Consider the following 22,031-nt stretch of genomic DNA (forward strand, 5'->3'; position numbering starts at 1 on the left):
CATGGATTAATGGTATGGTCAGGAGAGAGGGCAGCGCTGAAGTAATGCAGAAAATGAAATGGAAGTAGCTTATGGGGGGAGGGATTACCTCGTACAGAACTTGAATTTTATTTTTCGATTACCTTTCACTCTCCTTTCTCCAGCCTCCATTTGATTGGACACAGTCCAGGTTTTCATCCCAGTGATGGGTTTCAGCCCATGCCTCCCCTTCCCTCCTGCACCCTCCTTTTCTTAGAGGTGGCCCCAGGCAAAACTTTTAGTGAGAAGCTTCTTCCAGAGGGGCTTTGTTAGAGACTGGACTCTTTCCAATCATACTCTGACACAGCTGAAGCCATGTCTCCCTCCTGGTCCTTCATCCTCCTCTTTCTTCTTCTCCCTCAAGTGGATTTCACTGGATTCACACAGATTTTTTTTTTTTCCCCTAAATCCTCTCACCTTCAGCTGCTTCCACACAACCTGGACACTGGATGTGAAGGTTTCCCTCTCCTTGGACCTTAGCCCCTGCCTAAAAGCTTCCAGTAGGCAGGAAAGACGTTCTCAGACAAGAAACTGAGATCAGGAACAAGAAAGTGAGATCAAGGACACACAGAAATAAACACACAGAAATAAAAACACAGGAGCCCTCCACTAAAAAGGGCCCAACGTTGCACCCAGCTCCTTTCTCCAACCCCACACCTTTTCCTGCACTTTTATTCATTTGTTTTTCCCTGCTGCTGTTTCATCATCACCATCATCTCCTCTGGCCAGTGCTCTGCTCCCCACTTTCTCCCTTGCTGTCTTCACCTGCCAGGGTGAAGGGGCTCCACGCTCTTCCCCCGCCCCACTCCATCTGAGGGCTGCAATCTCCCTTCAGTTTGCCATCCAGCCCTTCTGCCAGCAGAACAACCAGCTCTCTGCCTCCCTCTGCCCAAGGAATTGTGCCCAGGAGCAGCAGCAAAACCCCAGAGCCAGAATCACTCACCAGCCAAACAGGATTCCTGCAGAGGAGCCCAAGCCCTGCTTACTTTGGAGCTTGTGAGCGCCTGACCCTGGCGCTAGGGAGGAAGCCAAAGGCAACACTTCACTTTGTTTCTCTTAATAAAATGGCGCTTTTGGTCTGTTTTATTTCTCCACACTGCTCTCCCCTCCTCCCACCCAAACACGTCGCATTCCCAGGGCGAGTGACTGCGGCTGGAGTAATGTTTGAAGAAGAGGAGCTGCTGTTCAGTGGAGTGCCTGGTTTGTGTGCAGCTCTGTGAGCACACCCAGGTCTAGGAGAGTCTCTGTAAAGCTTTAAGGCATGACCTGTGCTATGAATGTGCTTCCTTCCCCCTCAAACACACACACACCCACCAGTGAGACGTGGTGGCTCCATGAATTCAATATTGCTGGAGGGTTACAGCATCACATTGTGACAAACATCACCATTATTAGCTGTTCCTGCTGAATATTAACTTCAGGAATTTCCACTGAGGCCTCTGCAAGGATACACAAACCTCCAACAAGATTAAGACATCCCAACAGTACCCAAGAGGAGCCCCATGCTCTCCTTGTGCCTTTGGGGTCCAATTTCTCCCCAGTGCTGCCTCTGCTGCTCCCTGGGTGCATCTGCTCTGTGATTCTTTGGCCATGATCCCTTGGGAACCTGCTGGCTTCAGAAGCCAGCTCTGCCTCTCATGCTAAAGGTGAGGAGGTTTAAACTTGATCAAGTCCTCCTGAGACACAAACCCCATCACTCAGGATCACTCAGTGAAAGCATCCCGCCCTTGGCATCCCAGCCCAGCCTCCAGCACAAGCACGAGCTGCTGCAAGGCAGCTCAGACACCTGCACAGGCAGAGCCCAGCAAAGGCTGCTCCAAAACAACCCAGCATTTGACTCTGGGTGAATTGAACTGTAATTCACAAAGTAATTGCTTGGACAAAGTTGCTTGAAAACAGACTCACACCACAGAATACTAAACTTGCAGGGAAGTCACGCAGCACTACATCCATTTTTTTTTTTTTTTCCATGGCCTAAAAAATAAGACCAGCAAGGCAGTTTATCATGGGGGTGTTTTTTCCTGTTGTTCCAAGCAGAACCCATTTATATGGACAATTTCAACTGTGCTTGAAAAACAGAGACAGCAAAAACAATGCAGAAGGCAGCTCCTGATGTTTACAGAGCTGCATAAGGTGAATGTACCAGAGCTGCTAATCATCCCTTTTGACTGCTTTTACAGGTCTGGGAAGCCTGAAAAAAAACTGTGCATAGGAACCAGTCTGTGTTTGGAAACAACATTTCCCTCTTGATGACACAGAGGAATGACATTTAGATGCTGCTTTGACAGATGCATTATTTTATTAGAGGATTTCAAGCAGGCCAACACAGGAGCTTTGTTTTCCCTGTTACTGTAAGGCTTACATCATCTGCAACCTTCCTACCAGGAGGTCTCATTTCAAATGACAGTGAAAATTGTTCTGAGAAATGCATGTGTTAGTTCTGCTTCAGATGTTCATGGGATTTTATCCATCCTAGCACCATTTCTAGGTGCTCTGATGGTGATGGATTTCACTCTCCTCAAAAGATTATTTGCTGACACCTGGGGTAAGTTTAGAGCCTCATGATATGCCTGACAGGGATTTGTGTGGGAATTTAATCTGTCTAATGCAGCTCTAACACAGGTATCAGTCCCAAACCAAACATCCTTGGGCTTCCCTGCCTGCACCCCAGATTTTTCAGTCACGCTGGTTCTGCCTTTTTGGGCTGGTGACATCTATTTTGAGAACTGTCACTGTAAAAATCAGAGCAAGGAAACTTGAAGGTTTCTATTTTTCTCTGCTTTCAGCAACTGCACAGATTTACAGGCAGACATGCAATCCAGCTGTGATAGTGGATCTCCCTCGGTGCCAAGCAAGTGAGCAAAATTTGGAAGAGAGTATGCTTTTGAGACATTTTTGTGACCTATTTTGTTCTTTGTTACCATATTGTCTTCCTTTCACGTCACTGAAAAGCTGCAGCCAGAGGGAGAGGGGGAGGAAGATTTATAAAGACTTTCAACAGCAATGGCTAAATTGAATCCCATTGTTACCTCTCAGTATAAAACTAAACCTGCAGATTCTGTCACAGAAGGACACAACATTCAGCTGCTTCCAACCAGATGATCTGAGTAATACAAGAATAAAACTCAGAACCTGCTGTACTTAGTCAGCTGAAGCCTCATGTGGCCTGTGGTGAAATTGGGTGACTCAGACTCGAATATAATACTCTGTCCTTGCAGCAGAAATAACAACAGTGTGTTTGGTGGAAGATTCAGAGGGAACTCACCCCTTCCAAGATTTTGCCTGTGTCATTCAGCTGTGATGGGCTGCCCACACCAACCAGCCTTCACATCACAGGGAAGAGGAGAACTCAGATATTATTGATCACTTTGTTCCAACATACCAACTCAGGCTGCTGCTTCCAGTTCTGGCCCCAACGCTGGAAGCAGCTGCTGGTTTCTGAATAACCCACGAAATTCAGACCACCTGTTCAGGATTTAGGTACCAGATAAACTGAAAATAACTCCAGCCTTGTAATAGCGTTCCAAAGTTCATTCTTACATGGCAGTACATGTCAAGTCAGTTTAGTGTCCTCCTCTGCTGAAAGAAACAACTGGACCGAAGGGGATACTGTGGAAATGTGGGTATTTGTCAGCTGCTTTGTAAGAGAAGGAGGGAGAGAAACCCTACCCCAGTATCATCATGAGGTGAAGGATACATCCTTAAAACCCTCTAGGTAAGTACAGCATCAAGAGACTTGGCACACATTTTTACAGCTGATCTGATGGAGGAGATGAAATACAAAGTATGCTAAAGAAAGTTTGGCTCTTGTATTCCCAGTTTACAGAGCAGTCAATGCTTCACTGCAGCCAAAGGGTAACTGGTAGACAAAGGAATTACAGAGGGAGGAAAAAACCTCAAAAAACAAACAAACAAACAACACCCCCCCCCCCAAAAAAAAAAGAAAAAAAACAACAAACCAAACCAAACCAAAAACCCAAGCATCAACTAATTATCTCCTTGCTCCAAACTGGAAAATACCCAAAAGAAGGGAGACAAAGAAGGAAACAACTAACACTTTACAACAACCCAGTTTACTAAACTCTTATGCAGCGAGACACATAACCCAGCATTCAAGGTCACTGGACGTGAGGCTGAATTACACCAGCAGTTAAATCCTCTCCTTCCCTCTCCCCAGCCATAAGGATGGCAGGCACATTTTTAACTCAGCACGGCAGCAAATGTAGTTCAAGGTTCCCAAAGCCCCAGAGCAGCAGACACAGCCCCCAGCAGGGTCTGCAGTCCCTCCCCAGCCCCTGCAGGCTGTGACAGCAGGGCAGGACGTGTCCCCACCATCCCCTGGCTGGTTCAGCAGAGAGCAAAACAAAACCAAACCAGCCTTGCTCCAAGGTGAAAAGTGCATAGGTCAGCAATCAGAACATCCTATCAGAGGTTGGGATAAACCATGAAATAATCTAATCTAACCACCTATATAATACACAGGTCATAAATTTAGTTCAGACCAGAGAACGCCAACATTACCGACCCCGGGCCTCGTCATTTGATGGAATTGTAATCATTCTTCCCCAAATTAATTCCATATGAAAACCAGTAGCCTCCAACAGCTCTAAACACCCTCTGATTTCATTTACACCATCTTATACCTGCCTAACTCTGAGCAGCAGTTCTCACACCCAGGCACCAGTCACTACAGAAACCTTCCGGCAGCAACCAAAGAACCCCGGGCCTAAACACGACGAGTTCAGCCAAAGTCTGAGGCAGCACAGCACTGGCACAAACACACGTGGAGGATTCCCACTGTTATTCTAAGGATGTTACGCCAGAAGCACATGCAATAACCTCCTGAAACAAATGGCAGAATCCTTTCTGGAATTTCCCTAACTAGCAAAACATACAGGATTGAGTCTCGGTGCATGGAGTGGGTTCACAGTTTAACTTAACAGGTAAAAGGAGACTCAAAGTGACTTGGGAACACGACACTGCTATCCCTGCTACTTATTTACCTTCTTCCCAGCCTATAAACCCTTCCTACACACAGAGACAAACCCCCCTGCAGCATGTCCAGTGACAACCAGGGTTTTCACAAAGATTTTCACAAGGGAGGCTCCTTCTCCCCATCAGGCAGAATAGAAACTGGGATTTGAGTCTCCCTTCTTTTGTAAGACACCCCAGCTATTATTTGCCTATCCCTGGGAGGTACTTCAGGCACATTTTGATCAGAAATTCTGTAACTAGAAGTTGCTTTCCTTTTCAATCAGTTTTTCCCCAGCACATCTGTGTTTTGGACATTGCATGTCAGGCAGAGGCACAAAAACCCCATCAAACACTGTAACAGAATCAAGACAATAATTCGAGATGATCAGAGCTAGAGAGAAAGGATGAAGCTTTTCCATATCAATTCCATATAAACTGAAGAGCAAGCAAAGCAGACAACAAAAAAAGTCACCTTAAAACTACATCAGAGGAGCCAGACTCAGCCCTTGACTCAGGCAAATGTCCCAGCAGGGATGTCTGTCCTTCCAACCAATAAATGGAACATTTCTTCGTGGAGATGTAAAAGATAAAGTTCTCAACACTTCTCTGTTTAGAATAGAATCTATTTTTATTCAACACAGGATGATGAATGGATAAAATTCACAATAATCAACATTAAAAAACAACAAACCAACCCTGCAGTTGCATTTAAATTTGGCTGTACCTACTGGTCATTCACATTTTTACATACAAAATTTTGTCAGTCTTGCCCATTTCCAGATTAATGGATATAGACACCTGATACTAACAAAACACACAGTTTATTCACTATCTGGGGGACCTTTAGGGTTTCTAAAACAAGAAAAACAAATCTTTAACCTTTTTGTCCAACAAATTTGTAGCTGGGAGGAACTGAAATGCAATCTGTCATTACCCCATACCCGAGTCACTGCAGTGCAAAAGCTATTCAAATAAATAAATAAATAACAGCAGCAGCCCCAACAAGTAAAACCCAAAACACAGTTAAATATCTTTAGAAATACAACCAAAAGCTTTTTAACCTCAGACTTCAGCCAACAGGGAACAACTTCTCAAAATCTGAGCGCAGCAGAGTTTGAACTGTTTCAATAAACTAGGATAAGCTCTGTATGTATTTTTGGGGAAAGGGATTGGAATCTTCAGCTAATATAGTCCTCCATCCATCCCTCCCTCCCCACAGATACACTGAAGTTGTGCCAGGACTGCTGTTTTGGGGTTGCAATGTCATTTTTGCCCCATCAAGCTGTTTCAGCCTGGCTGAACGAGGAGCAGTTTGACATTCCAGGAGCAGTTTCCCATTCCAGGAGGATGGAAATCCTTTCAAGTAACATTGCTGCACAATTCTGTCACATTTAACCACAGCCCAAGCACAGCACAGATTTTTGAGCTCGCTCATATGTTGAGTATCCCCCCTGGTTTACCCAAAATGTGAGGTCAACCTTCCATCCAGCGAAGTGCAGGGACAGGACCCTCCTAGAGCTCCCTGCAAGGACCTGGCACCTTGCCTGAGTCCCTGTGGGTCTGAGGTCATTCCTGCAGCTCTGCTCAGCAAAACAGTTAAAAATGAGCCCGTTCTGACACTGCTCCAGTCAAGCACAAAGCACGTGCTGGATCAAACCAGAGAAGCAACTCAAAGACTGAGCAGGTACAAAACAGCCCTGGAAATTAAGTGTTGTGCCAGCACGTGAAACACAACACCAGCAGCTGATGGGACATTCTTGAATATTTTGCAGGGCTTTTAGAGTGTTTTGCTAATCAAAGTGTAAAGACTACTGCACTGTCTCACAAAACTTAAGAGCAAGACAAAGGCCTAGAGCTTTAATAAATATAGTTAAGGACAACACACAGTTTAAATTACCTAATCTTTGTGATCTAAGTATAAACATCCCATACAAAAGAAGATTTCTTTTCACTTTGTACATCTTAAAAAAAAAAAAAAAATCACAGAAACATTCTGTTTGCAAAGCAGACAGCTGTACAAAGAAATGATATGTTCTGAAGACATTAAACCATCTATTTTGCTGGGTAGCACTAGTTACTCAAATGTTCTCTTCTAAACTACCACCCACACAGGTAATTTTTCTTCTCTGATATTTTGGCTCCAAATGTGAAACCCAGAGCCACTTGAAAGTAGCCACTAGAGAGAGATTTCTGGATATTAAGGCCCAGATCTGACGGTGACTTCCATGTGCACACACCAGCACTGAAACCCAGCAGAGATCCCCGAGCCAGTGGGCACCAACGCAGCTCCATCTGCTCAGTCCTGTGGTGCTGAAGCACAGGACAGTTCACAGCTCTCTGCCACCCTGAAGAAACCACCTCTCATGTCAGCCCAGCCTAGCAGAGCAGCACAATTCCGTGACATTTGCACCACCAGTTTATAATGCCCTGAAAAATCATTAGAGCCCCCACTGGAAATTCTGACTCATGAACTGCTTTTTGTTGCTTAGGACTCCTTTTCTTCTGCACAGTCCTAATGGAGGACTAACATCCATCCAGAGAATCTGTGAAAACTGCTAACTGCAGTACACAGCAAGAGTAAATTCTATTTTATAACCTACCAAAAGGCCAGATGATGTCCTTGGGAAGTAGTGCTGTAGCTAAAATCTAATAATACAGTGGGGTGATTATTGTCTGAGCAGCTTCAAGTACTAATAGCAGCACATCTTAATAACCAGCTGATATTGTCCTCTAGAAAGTGATGCTCTCAGTGTACACAAGATGACATAAAAGACACATCCTTTGCTCACTGACACTGGGACAGTCACTTGCAGACTGTTAAAATTTCAACTTCCTCCTGCTCTAGCTTTCCCTTGATTTTTGGCAAATACACAGTCCATAGTTTTAATTAAAAACATCCTATCAAAAGAAATAAAAAAGGCACTTGGTATTTCTCTTTGGCTCAGTTGAGGCGTGCTGCTGAAACCTTCCCAAAGTCCCCATCTCTTCATCTGATGAACAGGTGCCATCCTGAGGTACTTATTCATGTGCAAAAATCAGAGCTTCAGGGATTTACCAGCTGCATGTCTCACACTGCTCCCAGCAAACGTACAAAGCTCTTCACCACACAGAAACTCAAATACAGGATAAGGTGTCCCACGGAATTTGGTTTTCAGGGAAGAGCTCCAGCCACTGGCACACTCCTTATCCCAGCTCTGGTCTTGTAGCTCAGTGCTCTTTAAACCTGGGGAAGAACAGCAACCAGGCAGGAAAAGCTGAGGTGTGACACCAAAAGGCAGGATCCAGCCCCTGCCACGCATTTTTATATTCTCTCCATTTTACTCCTCCAAAATTCTACAACCAAGGGGCTCAATTTAGATTTTGTGTATTGATTCTGTGGATGTTTTTTGGGTTTTTTTTCACTACAAAACACTGTAAATTCAGAGTCACCCTTTTCTTTAAGGAGAACTTTTGGAAAAAGTTACATTTTGAACCATTATTAAAGACAGGGCAGGAAATTCCCCACCTGCACGATGAAACTGATGCCTTGCTGGGGCTGAGTGAAAACAGAGGCTAGCCAGAATTAAGAGGATAAAAGCAGGTATTTATTGAAGGACCTTCACTGAGGTACACTGTGGGTACAGAGCCCTAGGGCTACACCCAAAATGGACCACTGGTCACCAGTTTTTCATACTTTTTTAAGTTGGGTCCATTTGCATACCAGGGTTAATCTTCCAAATACAATTTCAGGCAATGATGCCATTACCCCAAATTTGTTCCCCCTTTTTAGAGGCTTAGTTTACATATTTCAGGGCCTGAGACAACAGGGTGTCCTTGAGTCCCAGGCCTAGAGAGGATTTGTTATGTCTAACCAGGATGGGAGAACAGTAGCTAGCAGGCTATGGAGTTTTAGAGTTACACTCTAAAGCAGTACAGGATCTGAAAAATATAAAAGCCGAAATCCTAAGGCATCCAAACCCATGAGGATCAAATATTTGGGAAAAAAAACCCCCACAAACAAGAGATTGTGACAGAGATGTGTTTTCAGGTATTTTTTCAAAAGAAGGGAAGTGTCCATGGTTTGAAAACATCAAACTGAGGTTACTCTTTTGAAGCTGAATTAAAACAGACAGAAATGGATATACACAAACCTTAACATGTCCAGTCTACATCTAGGTGTTATGGGGCAAAGGTTGGCATTGATCTTGGAGGTCTTCTCCAGCCTTAATGATCATATATGATCATAAATGGAAGGCTTACTAATGTGCTTAGGAAGTGTTACTAAAGAGCAGCAGCCATGCAAAACACTTACAGGCTGTGATCTGCATGACACTGAAGTTCCTTCTGGATAAGACGGAGTAAGAGCTGCAAAAACAATCACAGGATCTCTGTTAGTATCACACAGATAAACAAGGTAAGAAACAGAATTATTCATTGTTATTTGGAGTGTTTTTCATTTGAAACATAACCCTGTAATGCTGAACTCAGTTTAAAAAAAAAATAAAGATTTACAGATGCTCAGTAATGTTTGGAAGAGAAGCTTTCACAATAGACAGGCAAGAGGAAAATAATTTCCTTTCTGCATCTGAGAGGTCAATTTCTTCATAAAAACCAGAATGGTTTTCTGGTTATTTTACCAGCAGATGTGTAAAGAAACCAGCAGAGGGACCCCGAGGCTGCAAGAAAACGTGTCAGAAAGGAATTTTGGAGCATAGAAGTATTTTATCTGCTATTTGCAAGAACAACTGTGTGTGTGAAAAGCTTTAATACCACAATTAGTCAGGGTGAGTACAGACAGTCACGTTTGCTTGTCTGTGCAGCACCAGGGCTTCCAAGTGCACTTTAAAAGGATTATTGAGAGAGTAGCAGGAAAAGTGATTTTACAAATACGATTTGATGGTTCTCATGCACGTGAAAGACAGAATTGGAGCTTTCAGGGCTCCTCACTCTTTCAGGTTATGTTATCCTCAGAATCTCACTATTATAAATGTAAGTTTGTTTAACTGTTTTAAGAAGTTAAACCTTATTTTTCAGAGGCACAGAAATGGCCAAGAGTGAGAGAACTGAACACCACATAAGAGGCTACACCCCTCCAGGTATCCTTGGAGAAATAACATTTGAACACAGGCATCCATATGCTGCACTGCAAAAACCAGGACAAGCAGAACAGTTATGCAAAAAAGGATTTATTACAACTGCAGAGTCAAACCTCTCAAAACCAGAGCTTTGCAAAGGCGTTTTAATTGATTCTGCAAAGAAATGTGGCGTTTTTTCATTTTAATCAATAACTGTAAGAGAAAAACACTGAGAACTTTATCTAGGAAAAATATGACAGCATCCCAGCCCTCACTCTGCAGCATGAAATACCAAACACTGAAACCAGCACAAACCAGGATTTATAAAGCAGCTGGCTACCAGTGGCAACACACTTCAGCTATTAACTTATCTAATGTATTTATTTAATTTCCAGAGATTAACTCTTAAACGTGAAAAAATTACTTTTACATTTGGGGTTTAATTTGAATTTAGAAAAAAAAGCCTCCATTGTAACTCAAAGGGTTTCTGATTTTCTTGTGTCAGGAAGGGAATGACACTCAGCTCCTCTGCACGAGCCCAGAGCTCAGTGCTTTGCACCAAGCCACCACCTGTGTGCTCTTTTTTTCCCAAACATCTGCTCCTGGTTACTGTCAAAAGCCAGGATTGCCATTTCTTCATCTAACTTAGTACAGCACTTTCAGGGCCCATCTGGAAAATGTGATGTATTAACTTTCAACATTATCAGGGTGATTTTGTTGATACAGCAATGTAGGAAAACATTTGTTGCAGCTTTGCTAGACTGGCTTTAAAGAAACCAGAAGTGATTCTTCCGTGAGTGGAATCTGAGACAACTTCTAGGTCTAAATATGAAGCTTTACTTGCAATTATGCCTGCTCTAAGCTGCTCAGCCAGCAATTAACAGCTGGGTATTTGCTCAGGAACTGAAGTGCAGCAGAACTGATCTGCACTTTTGATTAAAATTAGATGAGAATTTCAAAACAAGCAAATTTGCTGTTAAGACTGAAATTCTCCTACACCACTGGAAGTCTAATACAACACAGAATACTGAAGTGGCAAAAGGACAATTTGCATTTTGGGATCATTTGGCACAAAGGAAATACACAGCAACCAAATAGTGTTTTTACACTTACTAGCAAGGCACATGCATCTGCCACCATGAGCATGTAAAACACGTTGTTCCAACCAGATGGGGAAATAAGGCCAGCCAAGAGAGGCCCCAAAGCTGCACCTAAAATATAATATTGGTATTGTATTTTGGTATTTTATATAATATACTGTCAGAACTGTGTAAGATTTACTGTACTGAAATGTAGTTATTCTGAATTAAGAGTATCTGTTTTTCCACTATGTTAACTCAGTATTACCTGATGTATTAAAAAGTCCTGGGAAGTGCAAAACATTACTGCTACAGATGGGAAGCCAGTGGGAAACCTAACACAGGGAAGCTGGAAAACTGGATGTGTGATAAACATCTGCCTTTGGCTCAACAAAATGCCCATCCAGTACTGAGCTGAATTTTATACTGTTTTCCCTTCCACATGGAGGGCATAAATAAAATATCCCTGATCCCAGAACAGTCCAGTGACATCTCCTTTTGCTGTCTGTGCCCAGTATCAGTGATCCTCCCTCTTCCTCCCACCCTCAGGTGTGGGACCACTGGAGGTTTCAGGCTAAATTTGTGCTATTCCTCATTTCCCAAACTGTTCTGAGTCCTGGTAAAATGTGACCTGAAGAGCCTAGTTTCTCAAAAATGCTTTGTTTTAACCTGTCACAGGTGAGGCAGGTGGCCTTGGCTTACCCACAGATCCCGTCCCGTCGATGATCGCCGTCACTGTGGACAAGGCTCTGGCGTTCCCTTTCAGGCTTTTATGGGTACCCTGGAGGGACAGAGATGGCTTGGACCCATGCTGAGCTGAGCTCTGAAAAAGCCCTGATAACATCATCTATCTCACACCCCTCCACATCAGATCTGTGTTGCAGAGATGCCCTAAGCACCTTGCAGTGCAAGCCCCTTCAACAAGGCCAAGGATGAAATGAGCATTGCCTGGTGGTCACCTTGGTCTTGCCAACACCTCCAGGCCAAGGACAGGGCTCCAGAGGATGTCTGGAGATTTCTGCCAGATACTCCTTTTCCTGTACTTAGCACATTTGTTAGAGGGCTTTTGCATCTTGCTTAGTGCCTTAAGGAACCAACACATTACAAAGCAAACTTCCAAAGTCTCTCTCATGAGCAGTGTTCATGTTTCCATGTGGCATTTGTGACTTGGCTGAGCTGATCCTGCTGGACTTTTTATTTTCACATACCTTTACTTCTGTAAAGGTCTGTGCCAGGTATAGCTTTTGCACTGATGGGAATTAAATCACCAGCTCATCTCTCACACAGGTACAGCTCCTCCAATCATTTAAAAATGCAAAGTATAAAAGGGGCAAGGCACCTGTACAGAGGCCTGGCTTTGCATGCAACCTTCAGACTCACTCTGGGCTGTCACCCACAAGATTTGGTCCGTCTTGTGAGTGGTCAAGAATAATTTAGAAGCCTCTCACAGGCACGGCACTCATTCACACTAGAACCACCTCAGTGGCTGAGTTCAGCACTGCCTTTCCAGCTCCTTATTCCTTTGCTTTGGTACAATGCAACCCCTTCCCTGGTGACCCTGAAGATGTCCAAGGGCTCTCTCTGGAGGCCAAATGTCACAGGGGAAGCCAAACTCACCAAGTCAGCAGAGACAGCAGTGGTGATCAGGGCATAAGGGCCATTCACCAGGGCACCACTGATAAGCAGCATCACTGTTCCAAGTTAAAAAAAAAGGAAAATGTGAGTTGCATGAACAACTGTTTGCTATAACAACAGGAGACATCACAGCCTATGGTTCCCAAATGGCTTAATCCTTCCTTGGCTCCCCTGACCCAACACAGAATTGGGAAAGGAAGAAAACCAACATCCACTTTTCTCTCTTTTCCATGCTCACTCCATGATGTGAATTCTCAAACATACCAGAAGATGGGGCTAAGACAAAAAGCACTTCCCAGGGTCTTTATCGATCCTGGTAGGTCAGAGAATGGGGAATATTTGACCAAACTGACCATGAGGGCAGGGGTTGCTCACAAGATACACCCATAAATCCCTTCTCTGCTTACAGAGCACCCTAAAAGCTAACAAGGCCTTTAGGTAGGTGAGACATCACTGTCAGCACTTGTGTTTCCACTTCTGGTGTGAGGTAACAGAAAGCCACAGGTGAATTCAGCCTATTCAAGTAAAGTTAACACTGCTGTCAGAAGTACTACAGGCAATCTTTAAACACCTCTGGTATTGGGCACAAGGGATATAAAAAAGTCTGTGCTGACACAAAAAGCTCCATAAAGACTAAGGATATTAACTAAATCTGTTTTCTTGCCACCCCTTACTCGTTTCCTATCTCCCCCCTTTACCCTGTAAAAAGCCTGCAAGACCAAATCTAAGGAATTTGATGCCATAGTTCCTCCTCTAAGGGAAAAGACGAAATAGAAAAAAAACCCCAAAAAAAAAGGAAGGGGCATCGAAGATCATAAATGCAAAGTTCACAGAAAGCTAGGCAGAATAATTTAAAAATACTCACCTACAGTAGCCTCAAGGCCCATTTTACTGACTGCAGAGAACATGTATAGCTGTAAAGATAATAAATAAGCACTCAGAATACCAACATATGGACTAATCCCGGGTTCCTCATGTTAACTACATGCTATCTTAGCTGGTATTACATGAAAGTTCCAGGTTTTACTAAACCATTTTAGACCACAGCAGAATGATTGTTTGATTGGACACAGGAGGGAGATAAGGGGTAGGATCCCATTCCCCTACGCCCTTTCAGAAGGGTTGTGTTATGAGGCCACTCAGTTTTAAACTCTCCAACTGCAGCTTCAACACAGAACACAGATCATAAAAAGATCAAATAAAAATGTATCTCCCATGTCCATCTGCTGGTTTTCCAACAGTTACAGCTCAGAAATTTTACCCTTTGAGCAGCTAAAATTCTAACAACTGAACATCAAACTTTACAAGGGAGTGAAACTTTCCATACATTCTGTAAACAAAAATACATTAGACTTGCTTGCTTGTTTAGTAGACAAGCTTGTTAGCTTGTTTAGCCCCAATATCTATACTTGCTCAACTTCTCATGCCAGTTTTTAAACTGGCCTGGACTCTTTACATCCAGGTTAGGAGATGCTGCCTGAAGAACTGTCCAGGGAATGGCATCACAGCCTCAGCCACGGCTGTGAGAGAGGGGCAGGCTCTTACTGTGGGTGCTGCAAGCAGCAACATCATTCCGCAGGTTGATGCCCTCTTCTCCAGCCTGTCTGAAATGAGACCTGCCAAAATCCCACCTGAAAAAACACACAGGGGAGTGAGGAAAACATTCAGTGCGTGCTTTGCACAAAAGACATCAGTTTTATTTAATGAAACACAACCCAATGACTTTTACAGCACAGTTACACATAATTCACACAGCAATATCCTCATTAACCCAACCAGTTTTGACCTGAAGGTAACAGAAGCAGACAGTTGCTCCTCCTCATTGTTTATTCCAACCAAATGTCCAAGGCAAAAAGCCTTTTCCCAGGTGCCACATGGCCCCACTGCTGCAGTTCTGCAATCCACTCACTGGTCTCTTAAAACCTCACACGCAACAGAAAACTTGGTTCTCTGTCCCTGTCATACTACAACCAGGGGAAATGGGCTATTTTAGATCTTGGGGCAAATGAAATCCTTGGTTTTCTCTCCAGGTAGTTAACCCAGGCTCTTGAATTTCCCTCTGCTTCTTGTGTTTTCCAACAACAGAAGAACTGATCTGAGGGTGTGGCTGGAGGGGACTGAAAGGGCTGAGGGAAGGCTCTGTCAAGATCGTATTAAGGGAACTTGCACAAGGAGAAGGAAAGGAAACTCTCTGGATTCTCCAGATTCCTAAATACTGCTGGGCCTGCCCCTCCCTTCCCAGCTGCCCATCTCCAAATTGCTCCCATCCTACTTGAATTTAAATATAAACACCAGACATCCAAGCAGCACTGACACACTGTTCAGCCTGTATTCACAGCAGAATAAGATGCTGCTGGAAGATGTCACCCACCTCTCCAAGGTACTGCTGAGTCTGGCTTTGAGCTCTCTGGGATGAAATAAGCAGAAGTCACGCCCAGGAAAAAACAGAACAATAACTGCAACACACCCTGACACCAACACCTTGAGCTACACAGCTCTTGATCCAGGGAAACTTCTCCATCATGAGCCTTATTTTCCAAAGGACTGATACAGGGCTTATTTCCAGAAGGGAAATGGGGGAAGTGGAGAGGGGATGTGTGGTTGGGGTAAGTCAGCTGTGCTTCAGGATGATGATGTTTGCTTTATTATGAGTTCAGCTGTCTGCACTGCATCAAAATTTATTCAATGGTCACCTTACAAATGAGAAAGGAATAGCCTGGTCCTTATTATGATCACCCAATTTTATCAAGAAAAAAAACCAAACCAAGACACCTGTGGCCATTCACCTTTGTGCCCACAAAACCCACACAACTGTACAAACTGGGACAGTTCTCTTAAGTTAGAGTGACAAAAGGAAGATATTTTGATGGGTGGTGACCAAGACTCATGGGCCAGAGCTGATGGAGCTGAAAGATTCTGTAATTTGACTCTTCCCATCTGCACTGGACAGTATCACTGGCTGTAAAGATATTTTACTAGATTTTCACTTTTCAACACTGCTCTCAGCTCATTACCTTTACTGCCACTCTTCTTCAGTGGAAATCATGCATATGAACTATAAAATATGTAAGCTGTGTGTACCAGAGCCTTTCCTGATTAAGAGTGTGAAATAATATTAAAACTTACCAAAAATCCCACCCACATCAAACAGTGTGGAAAGGTCCCCAGCTCTTTTGGCATCAAGATGCTCTGGTGAGAGAAACAAAACACTTGTTTCATTTCTAGACTATAAAATATGGAAATCTCAGCAGTCTTGTAATGCCAGGGCAAAGGCACCTTACAGCAGAGTTGTTTATTCACCAGAATAAGCCACAGTAAGGTGACACTGTGTAAAGAAATAAGAACATAAGTAGGCATTCAGCAATGCAGACTTTTGAATGCAATTACTCTCACTGCAAGAGACATTTTACCAGTTTTATAATCACACAATTACAGAATGGTCTGGGTGGAAGGGATCTTTAAAGGTCATCCAGTCCAACTTGCCATGAGCAGGGACATCTTCAACTAGATCAGGCTGCTCAGAGTTCCATCCAACCTAAGCTTGAATGTTGCCATGGATGGGGCATCCACAGCTTCTCTGGGCAACCTGCTGCAGCACTTCACCACCCTCATTGTGAAAAATTTCTTCTTTATATCTAGTCTAAATCTGCCCTCTTTTAGTTTAAAATCATTGCCCCTTTTCCTATCACAACAGACCCTAAAAAGTTGGTCCATCTTGCACTCTGAAGCATAAAAAAACACCAAAAAAGCAGTCCTGAACAGATAAAGAAGCTCATTTACATTATTTTGTATAGGTTTTAATAGGGCATTTCAATCATGAACAACATTGTTAGTAAGTAAGACTTTTTGATTTGTTTGCAAGAGCCAAAGACAAGGTATTTATGCCTGGAATTACTGAAGATAAGCCAGACACTTTTGTTTGTTTTGAAAATGCCCTCTCATAACACTGAATTCATAAACCTGAGAAATATGCTGCTTGGTGACTTATAACTCCCCTGCTACTGCAGCAGAGAAAGCCTCTTTCAGAAGCAGTAATGTTTATTTTCTTATTTATTCCGAGCTCCTATTTGCAGACACTTTGTAGCCACAATTCTGTATCCCTTTCATGTGATACTCACCGACATTTGTGATGTAGAGGGGAAGCCAGAAGAGGAAAGTGTAGCTCACCAGCTTTGCAAACAGGAGACAAAGGGAGAACTCCACAACTCCCTGAGAGAATAAAGAAAACAGGGAGTCAGTATCTTAACAGAGCTATTTGCTTTCACAGACCATTACGAGAATGGTTTCTAGGAAGCATTTAGGCTTTTCTTTTTCTCTCATGATTTCCCAAGAAGCATTCTTCCCCTGAGAGCACAAAGCTTGCACTCTGAGCAGACTGTGGTATTTTACTTACATATTTTCTTTCAATTGTACTGAACTGCCTGAAGAGAGAACATTAAAATGGTACTGAATAACCTGAGCAGAGAGCACTGAAATGAAATGTGAAGGATTTTATACCGTTTGGGACACCTGCATCACTTATTTCCCTCGAATAAAGTTGTAATACAGCCTTATAGCAGGTTTGGAGCGTGTTCCAGAGCAACTGGCATCTTTTTGTGCTCTTTATCTCCTTCCTTCAGATGGGTCCAAGATTTCTCCCTTATTGTTCAGCTCTTTATAAAAAGCCACTAAACCAGTCTGACACAGCTCAGATCAGAATGTGGAAAGAGCACACCACAGACTGGGCAATGACCTGTTTAAAGCTCTAACTTGCTCCATCCTCTTTCCTTCTGGGCACATAAAAGTCTACTTACTGTACAGACATGCAACTAAACTGCCAAATTAACCCATCTTCATTCCCCTCACCATCAGATAACTTTTTGTTTGAAACCAGATTTCTTAAATCCCTGGTATGGAGGGCTGCAGTTATCCTGAGGAGCAGCACACACACTCCACACTCAGCCGTGACCTTCCCAGGAACAAGCAGGACAAATACCACAGGGTTTCAGAGACTCCAGGTGGCAACAGCAGCAATTTTTCACCCACGATTTTCACTTTGCCACAGGAAAAACAGTTGAGGACCAGACTAAACACGAGAGGTCGCAGGAATACAGTAGGTGGGTGCAGGATTTTTTTTTTTACTCTACACATGATCCAAATAATCCTACTTCTGCATTTAGGCTTCAGGTTGAGAGGACAATCAAAAATGACAGGTTCTGACCTCAAGGAAACCTCCTTTCCTTTAGCAGCAGTCCAAATGTTTGGGCTGAAAGTCCTGAAACTTCTCAGATGAGATTTTAAGACTAAAGCTTTTAAAAATGCTGAGCAATGTAAAAAGGGGAGCCATAGAAGGAAGTTCTGACACAGAGATGTGCTTATGGACTCAGTTTGCTATTCCATCCTTAACACCTACATGTCATCAGGTTCAGTTAACTTTTAGAATGGACTTTAGGATGGAATAAACTGTTTCAGTCAGGACCTACAGCAACCACCCAGTCCAGCTGCCTGACCCCTTCAGGGCTGACACAAGTTGAATGAAACACTCTGATAAAGTCATTATCCAAATGCCTCTTGAACACTGTCAAAGAGAGATCAGCAGCTCTCTCTCCACTTGCCCTCCTCAGGAAGCTGCAGGGAGCAATGAGGTCCCCTCTCAGCCTCCTTTCCTCCAAATAAACCAAGCCCAAAGTCCTCAGCATTCCAAGATTGTGATGCAAAGTTAATACTCTCTACCACTCCACCCAGAACTTCATGGAAATATGAATTCTGAGGCAAAATTTAATTCTTAAGAGCAGCACAGGCACTCACAGGTATCCTCAGGGCCCCAAGGAAGCTAATGGCTGATGTCCCATGCCTTCCTTCCCCAGTGGCCACGGTGCTGGAGCTCAGTGACACGCTGCAGTTCTCACTGTCAGTGAGTAAATGCTGCATCTCTGGATCCTGCAGCGTCCCCCAGCAATAGATGAGAGAGAGAAAAGAACAAAGAAACAAAATATGTATCAAGAAATCAAATAGTTCCAAAATAATTTCTAAAAACAAGTATCTATTTTATCACAGAAAATTATGGTTTTTAAAAACGTCTTGGCTTGGATACCCGGAGTACACAGAGAGAGCAGAGACTATATTCAGAATATCCAGCGGTATCTGGTTGTTCTGTCTGAGTGCACAGAGTCTGTAATAGAATCAAGTTTCTGTTCTATTGAGGAACAATTTCAAGTGGCAAAACCCCCACATATTGAGTACATTCAGTGGAATAGAACAGTTTCCAATCTTCCCTCACCCCACCACATAAATGTGGTCTACTTAAAGCTGACAATCAATCTACTGAGTCCTACAACATTGTATACAAGACATTTCTGAAAGAATACATTTCTGTGTAAAACCATGCATTATCTCCTTTCTGTACAAATATTTAGCCCATTTTTCAGACTCTGTAACATCATCTTCCTCACTGATCTAAATACAGGCTATCTTTCCAACTGAATTAAATTATGGACAGTGAGTGCTTTATGTTAAGCAATCACTTACTTTTTCGAATCTGTTCCATTTGAGCATTGCAATCCCTGAATTATAAAAGCCTGGATTTTACCAGCATTGCCTAAGCTGAGAATTCTGAGTTCTCTTCTAGTACTAGGAAGGATCTTATTCCGAGAATTCCACTGGCTGCTAAGAATACTTGTGGAGCAAGTTACCACTCCACAAGAACAAGCCATCCCAGTGTAGCCATGAGGGTTTATGTTATTTTTATTCCTCCACCAGACTGAAATGAACTCTCAGAATAGAGCTGGAAATTTACATCTTACAGCTGCACACAGGAAAAAAAAAAAAAAATCAGGTATAAATAGACCTCAGTACTCCTCTTCCAACTTAGAAAAAGGATGGGATGTAGCTATCCTCACTTTCACCTGCCTGCTGAGAGCTTTACCAAGCTGTGTACTTCTCCTACTTACATATTCTGCACACTGTCTTCTTTCTCCTAATTCTTCAGCCTTTGAACAAAGCCTCAGTGAAGAATTAAGCCTCAAATATATATTTGACTGTAGGCTAGAAAGGATGTAACAGCAGGCTGCTCCATTTCCAGTGCTTATTGCAAAGATGAAAACTTTGATTAATATTTGCTAAGCTGATGGAGGAAGGAAAAAAAAAAAAAAAGTGCTGGAAAAATTCAATTCTGCTATTTTACACTCAGTGATTCTAAATAAATTCCATTTTTAAAGAACATCATTTAGGAGAGGGCACCAGGGAACCATCTGGACACCTGAGCCCAGACACCCAGCATAGTTTCAGAAGCCACCATGCAGCATCCAAAATCCTAGACATGATTGTTAGATGGGATGCAGGACTTACAGGAGTCCAGTGTCTGGGCTCAGATGATAAAGCATTAACTAGAAGACAGAAAAAACATCTAGGGACCTTTGACATGGCACTACAAACCTATGTCATAGCCCAGGAGCCACTCCATCATCATAACAAATATTTATCTTCTCAATTACTGGAGCAACTTCAAAACTTGAACTGTTTTAACAGCAGCAATTCAAACCATAAACTACTAAAAAATTTTAAAAAATAAGAGAGGAGAAAAAGAGGAAAAAAATAAGGGGTTAAGCAGTGAAGCTCCCCACTGGATTCTAGATGGTGTCTGAGTATTTCCTGCACAATTAGCACAGCCAACCCAGGATTGTCTGAGGAAATGCTGCTCATTTCTCAGACAAGCAGCTCCAAATCTGTTTTAAAAGAGCGAGTAAATATTGCAGTAGAGGTGACCAAAGCCGAAATAACTTATTTAAAGTCATGCTGGAAACTTTTGTCAATGATATGGGGGTTTTTATGCTGCACATAGCTACAGGATACATAAAACCAGCAGGCTGTGCTTGGCAGAGATGATGTTGTACAGCCTTGCCAGCTTGTCTCAGAGCATGATTCAGCATATGGCACACTCTTGATCTCTGGGGAAGGATTCATTATCCTACAATTTTGTGTGATTTTTAAGAGGCCAACCTAACACAAGCAGCAATGAAAGCACAGAGGTATTCAGGTCACACAGCCAAAAACACATTCTGCTTTCAATCACTGCAGATCCTGAGTATTTGCTGCCTTTTTACAGTAACTGCAGAAGTCAATGAAAACCCAGTAAAAGCTGCCATTCCAGTGTGCTTGGAGACCAACTCATAAACACAAAACATCTGCTGTTTGTAGAGGCTCAAAAGCTGACTGTGAAAATCAGCTCCAAATAACTGCAACACAACCCCTGTAAAAAAAGGAAGATGTTCAGCTTGGCTCCAACAGGAAAAAGATGTTCTTCTGTCACTGGCAGAAAATCAGGAAGTCCCAAAGAGTGACCAACAAGGGTTTTTAATGATTTTATTCGTTTCTTTTTAAACCTTGTTAAGACTCTGTATTACAAACATAACCCAGCTGGCAGGGTGGAGAGAGAAGGGAGGGATATTCCCAGGATTATCAGCAAGTGCCTCCAGGTTCATTGTCCACGTCATCCCTCTGTCCTGCTCCCCAGGGACACCAGAGTGGGAGAGGGGTACATTTTCCTCACCCTTTGCTAAGCAGACCCTTCACAGGGTGTCAGTAGAGGCACCAGCAGAGTTAAAAAAGAAATCTCTACTGATTTGCTGATTTATGTACGTTTTTAGCTTTGTCATCATGATTTAGAATCCCAGATTGGTTGGAAAGGACCTAAAGATCATCAAGTTTCACCTCTGCTATGGGCAGGGACACCTTCCACTATCCCAGGTTGCTCAGAGCCCCATCCAGCCTGGCTTTGAACACTTCCAGGGATGGGGCAGCCACAGCTTCTCTGGGCCACTTGCTCCAGTGCCTCACCACCCCTTCTTCCATACATTTAGATGAATTTCTTCTGTAAATTCCAGCTTGTCTAAAGATACCTGCTGGTATTCTTACATCTCCCCCTACCTTCCAGCTGGTTGTGAAATAACACCAACAAATCGTCTCTGGGCTGGAGACTACTCTTGGGCAGCTCAAAACAAAAACAATAAACTCAGTACAGAGGGGGTTTAAGCTGTATTGGAAGTGTTTCCTTAGCAAAAATTCCAAAACCTTTTTACCAACACTGATTATTCCATCCTGTGAATGCTCATTATTATTCTATGGGCAAAGGATGAAGAGAACAGGAAGTTTCTATTTTCCTGGAAAAGTCTGAAAGAAGTTAAAAAAAAAAAAGTTATCCTCTCAGGATACAGCACGCCAAGTGTACTGAATACAAACACAAAATTTCAAATGGAAATTTTCAGTTAATGTCCATCACAAGATAAAACAGCTT

The 22,031-nt window shown here is 43.0% G+C and overlaps 1 protein-coding gene across 6 annotated transcripts in view; it reads right to left on the minus strand.

Moving 5' to 3' along the window:
• Positions 1-5,599: 5,599 nt before the first annotated feature.
• SLC37A1 (solute carrier family 37 member 1) overlaps positions 5,600-22,031 on the minus strand; it is a 36,307-nt gene continuing 19,875 nt past the window's right edge. For 5 of the 6 annotated variants that reach the window (XM_032101053.1, XM_032101051.1, XM_032101054.1 and 2 more), the window contains exons 12-21: positions 18,548-18,679; positions 16,879-16,969; positions 15,887-15,949; positions 14,306-14,391; positions 13,626-13,674; positions 12,743-12,816; positions 11,828-11,906; positions 11,160-11,257; positions 9,284-9,336; positions 5,600-8,215 (exon numbers count right to left, since the gene is read on the minus strand). In XM_032101053.1, the coding sequence (XP_031956944.1) occupies positions 8,200-8,215; positions 9,284-9,336; positions 11,160-11,257; positions 11,828-11,906; positions 12,743-12,816; positions 13,626-13,674; positions 14,306-14,391; positions 15,887-15,949; positions 16,879-16,969; positions 18,548-18,679 (741 nt within the window). In that variant the 3' untranslated portion in view covers positions 5,600-8,199. The remainder of the gene's footprint in view (positions 8,216-9,283; positions 9,337-11,159; positions 11,258-11,827; positions 11,907-12,742; positions 12,817-13,625; positions 13,675-14,305; positions 14,392-15,886; positions 15,950-16,878; positions 16,970-18,547; positions 18,680-22,031) is intronic. The other variant, XM_032101056.1, reaches the window with a different exon arrangement.

This window comes from Corvus moneduloides, chromosome 2 (assembly GCF_009650955.1).
Source record: "Corvus moneduloides isolate bCorMon1 chromosome 2, bCorMon1.pri, whole genome shotgun sequence".
Taxonomy (NCBI): domain Eukaryota; kingdom Metazoa; phylum Chordata; class Aves; order Passeriformes; family Corvidae; genus Corvus; species Corvus moneduloides.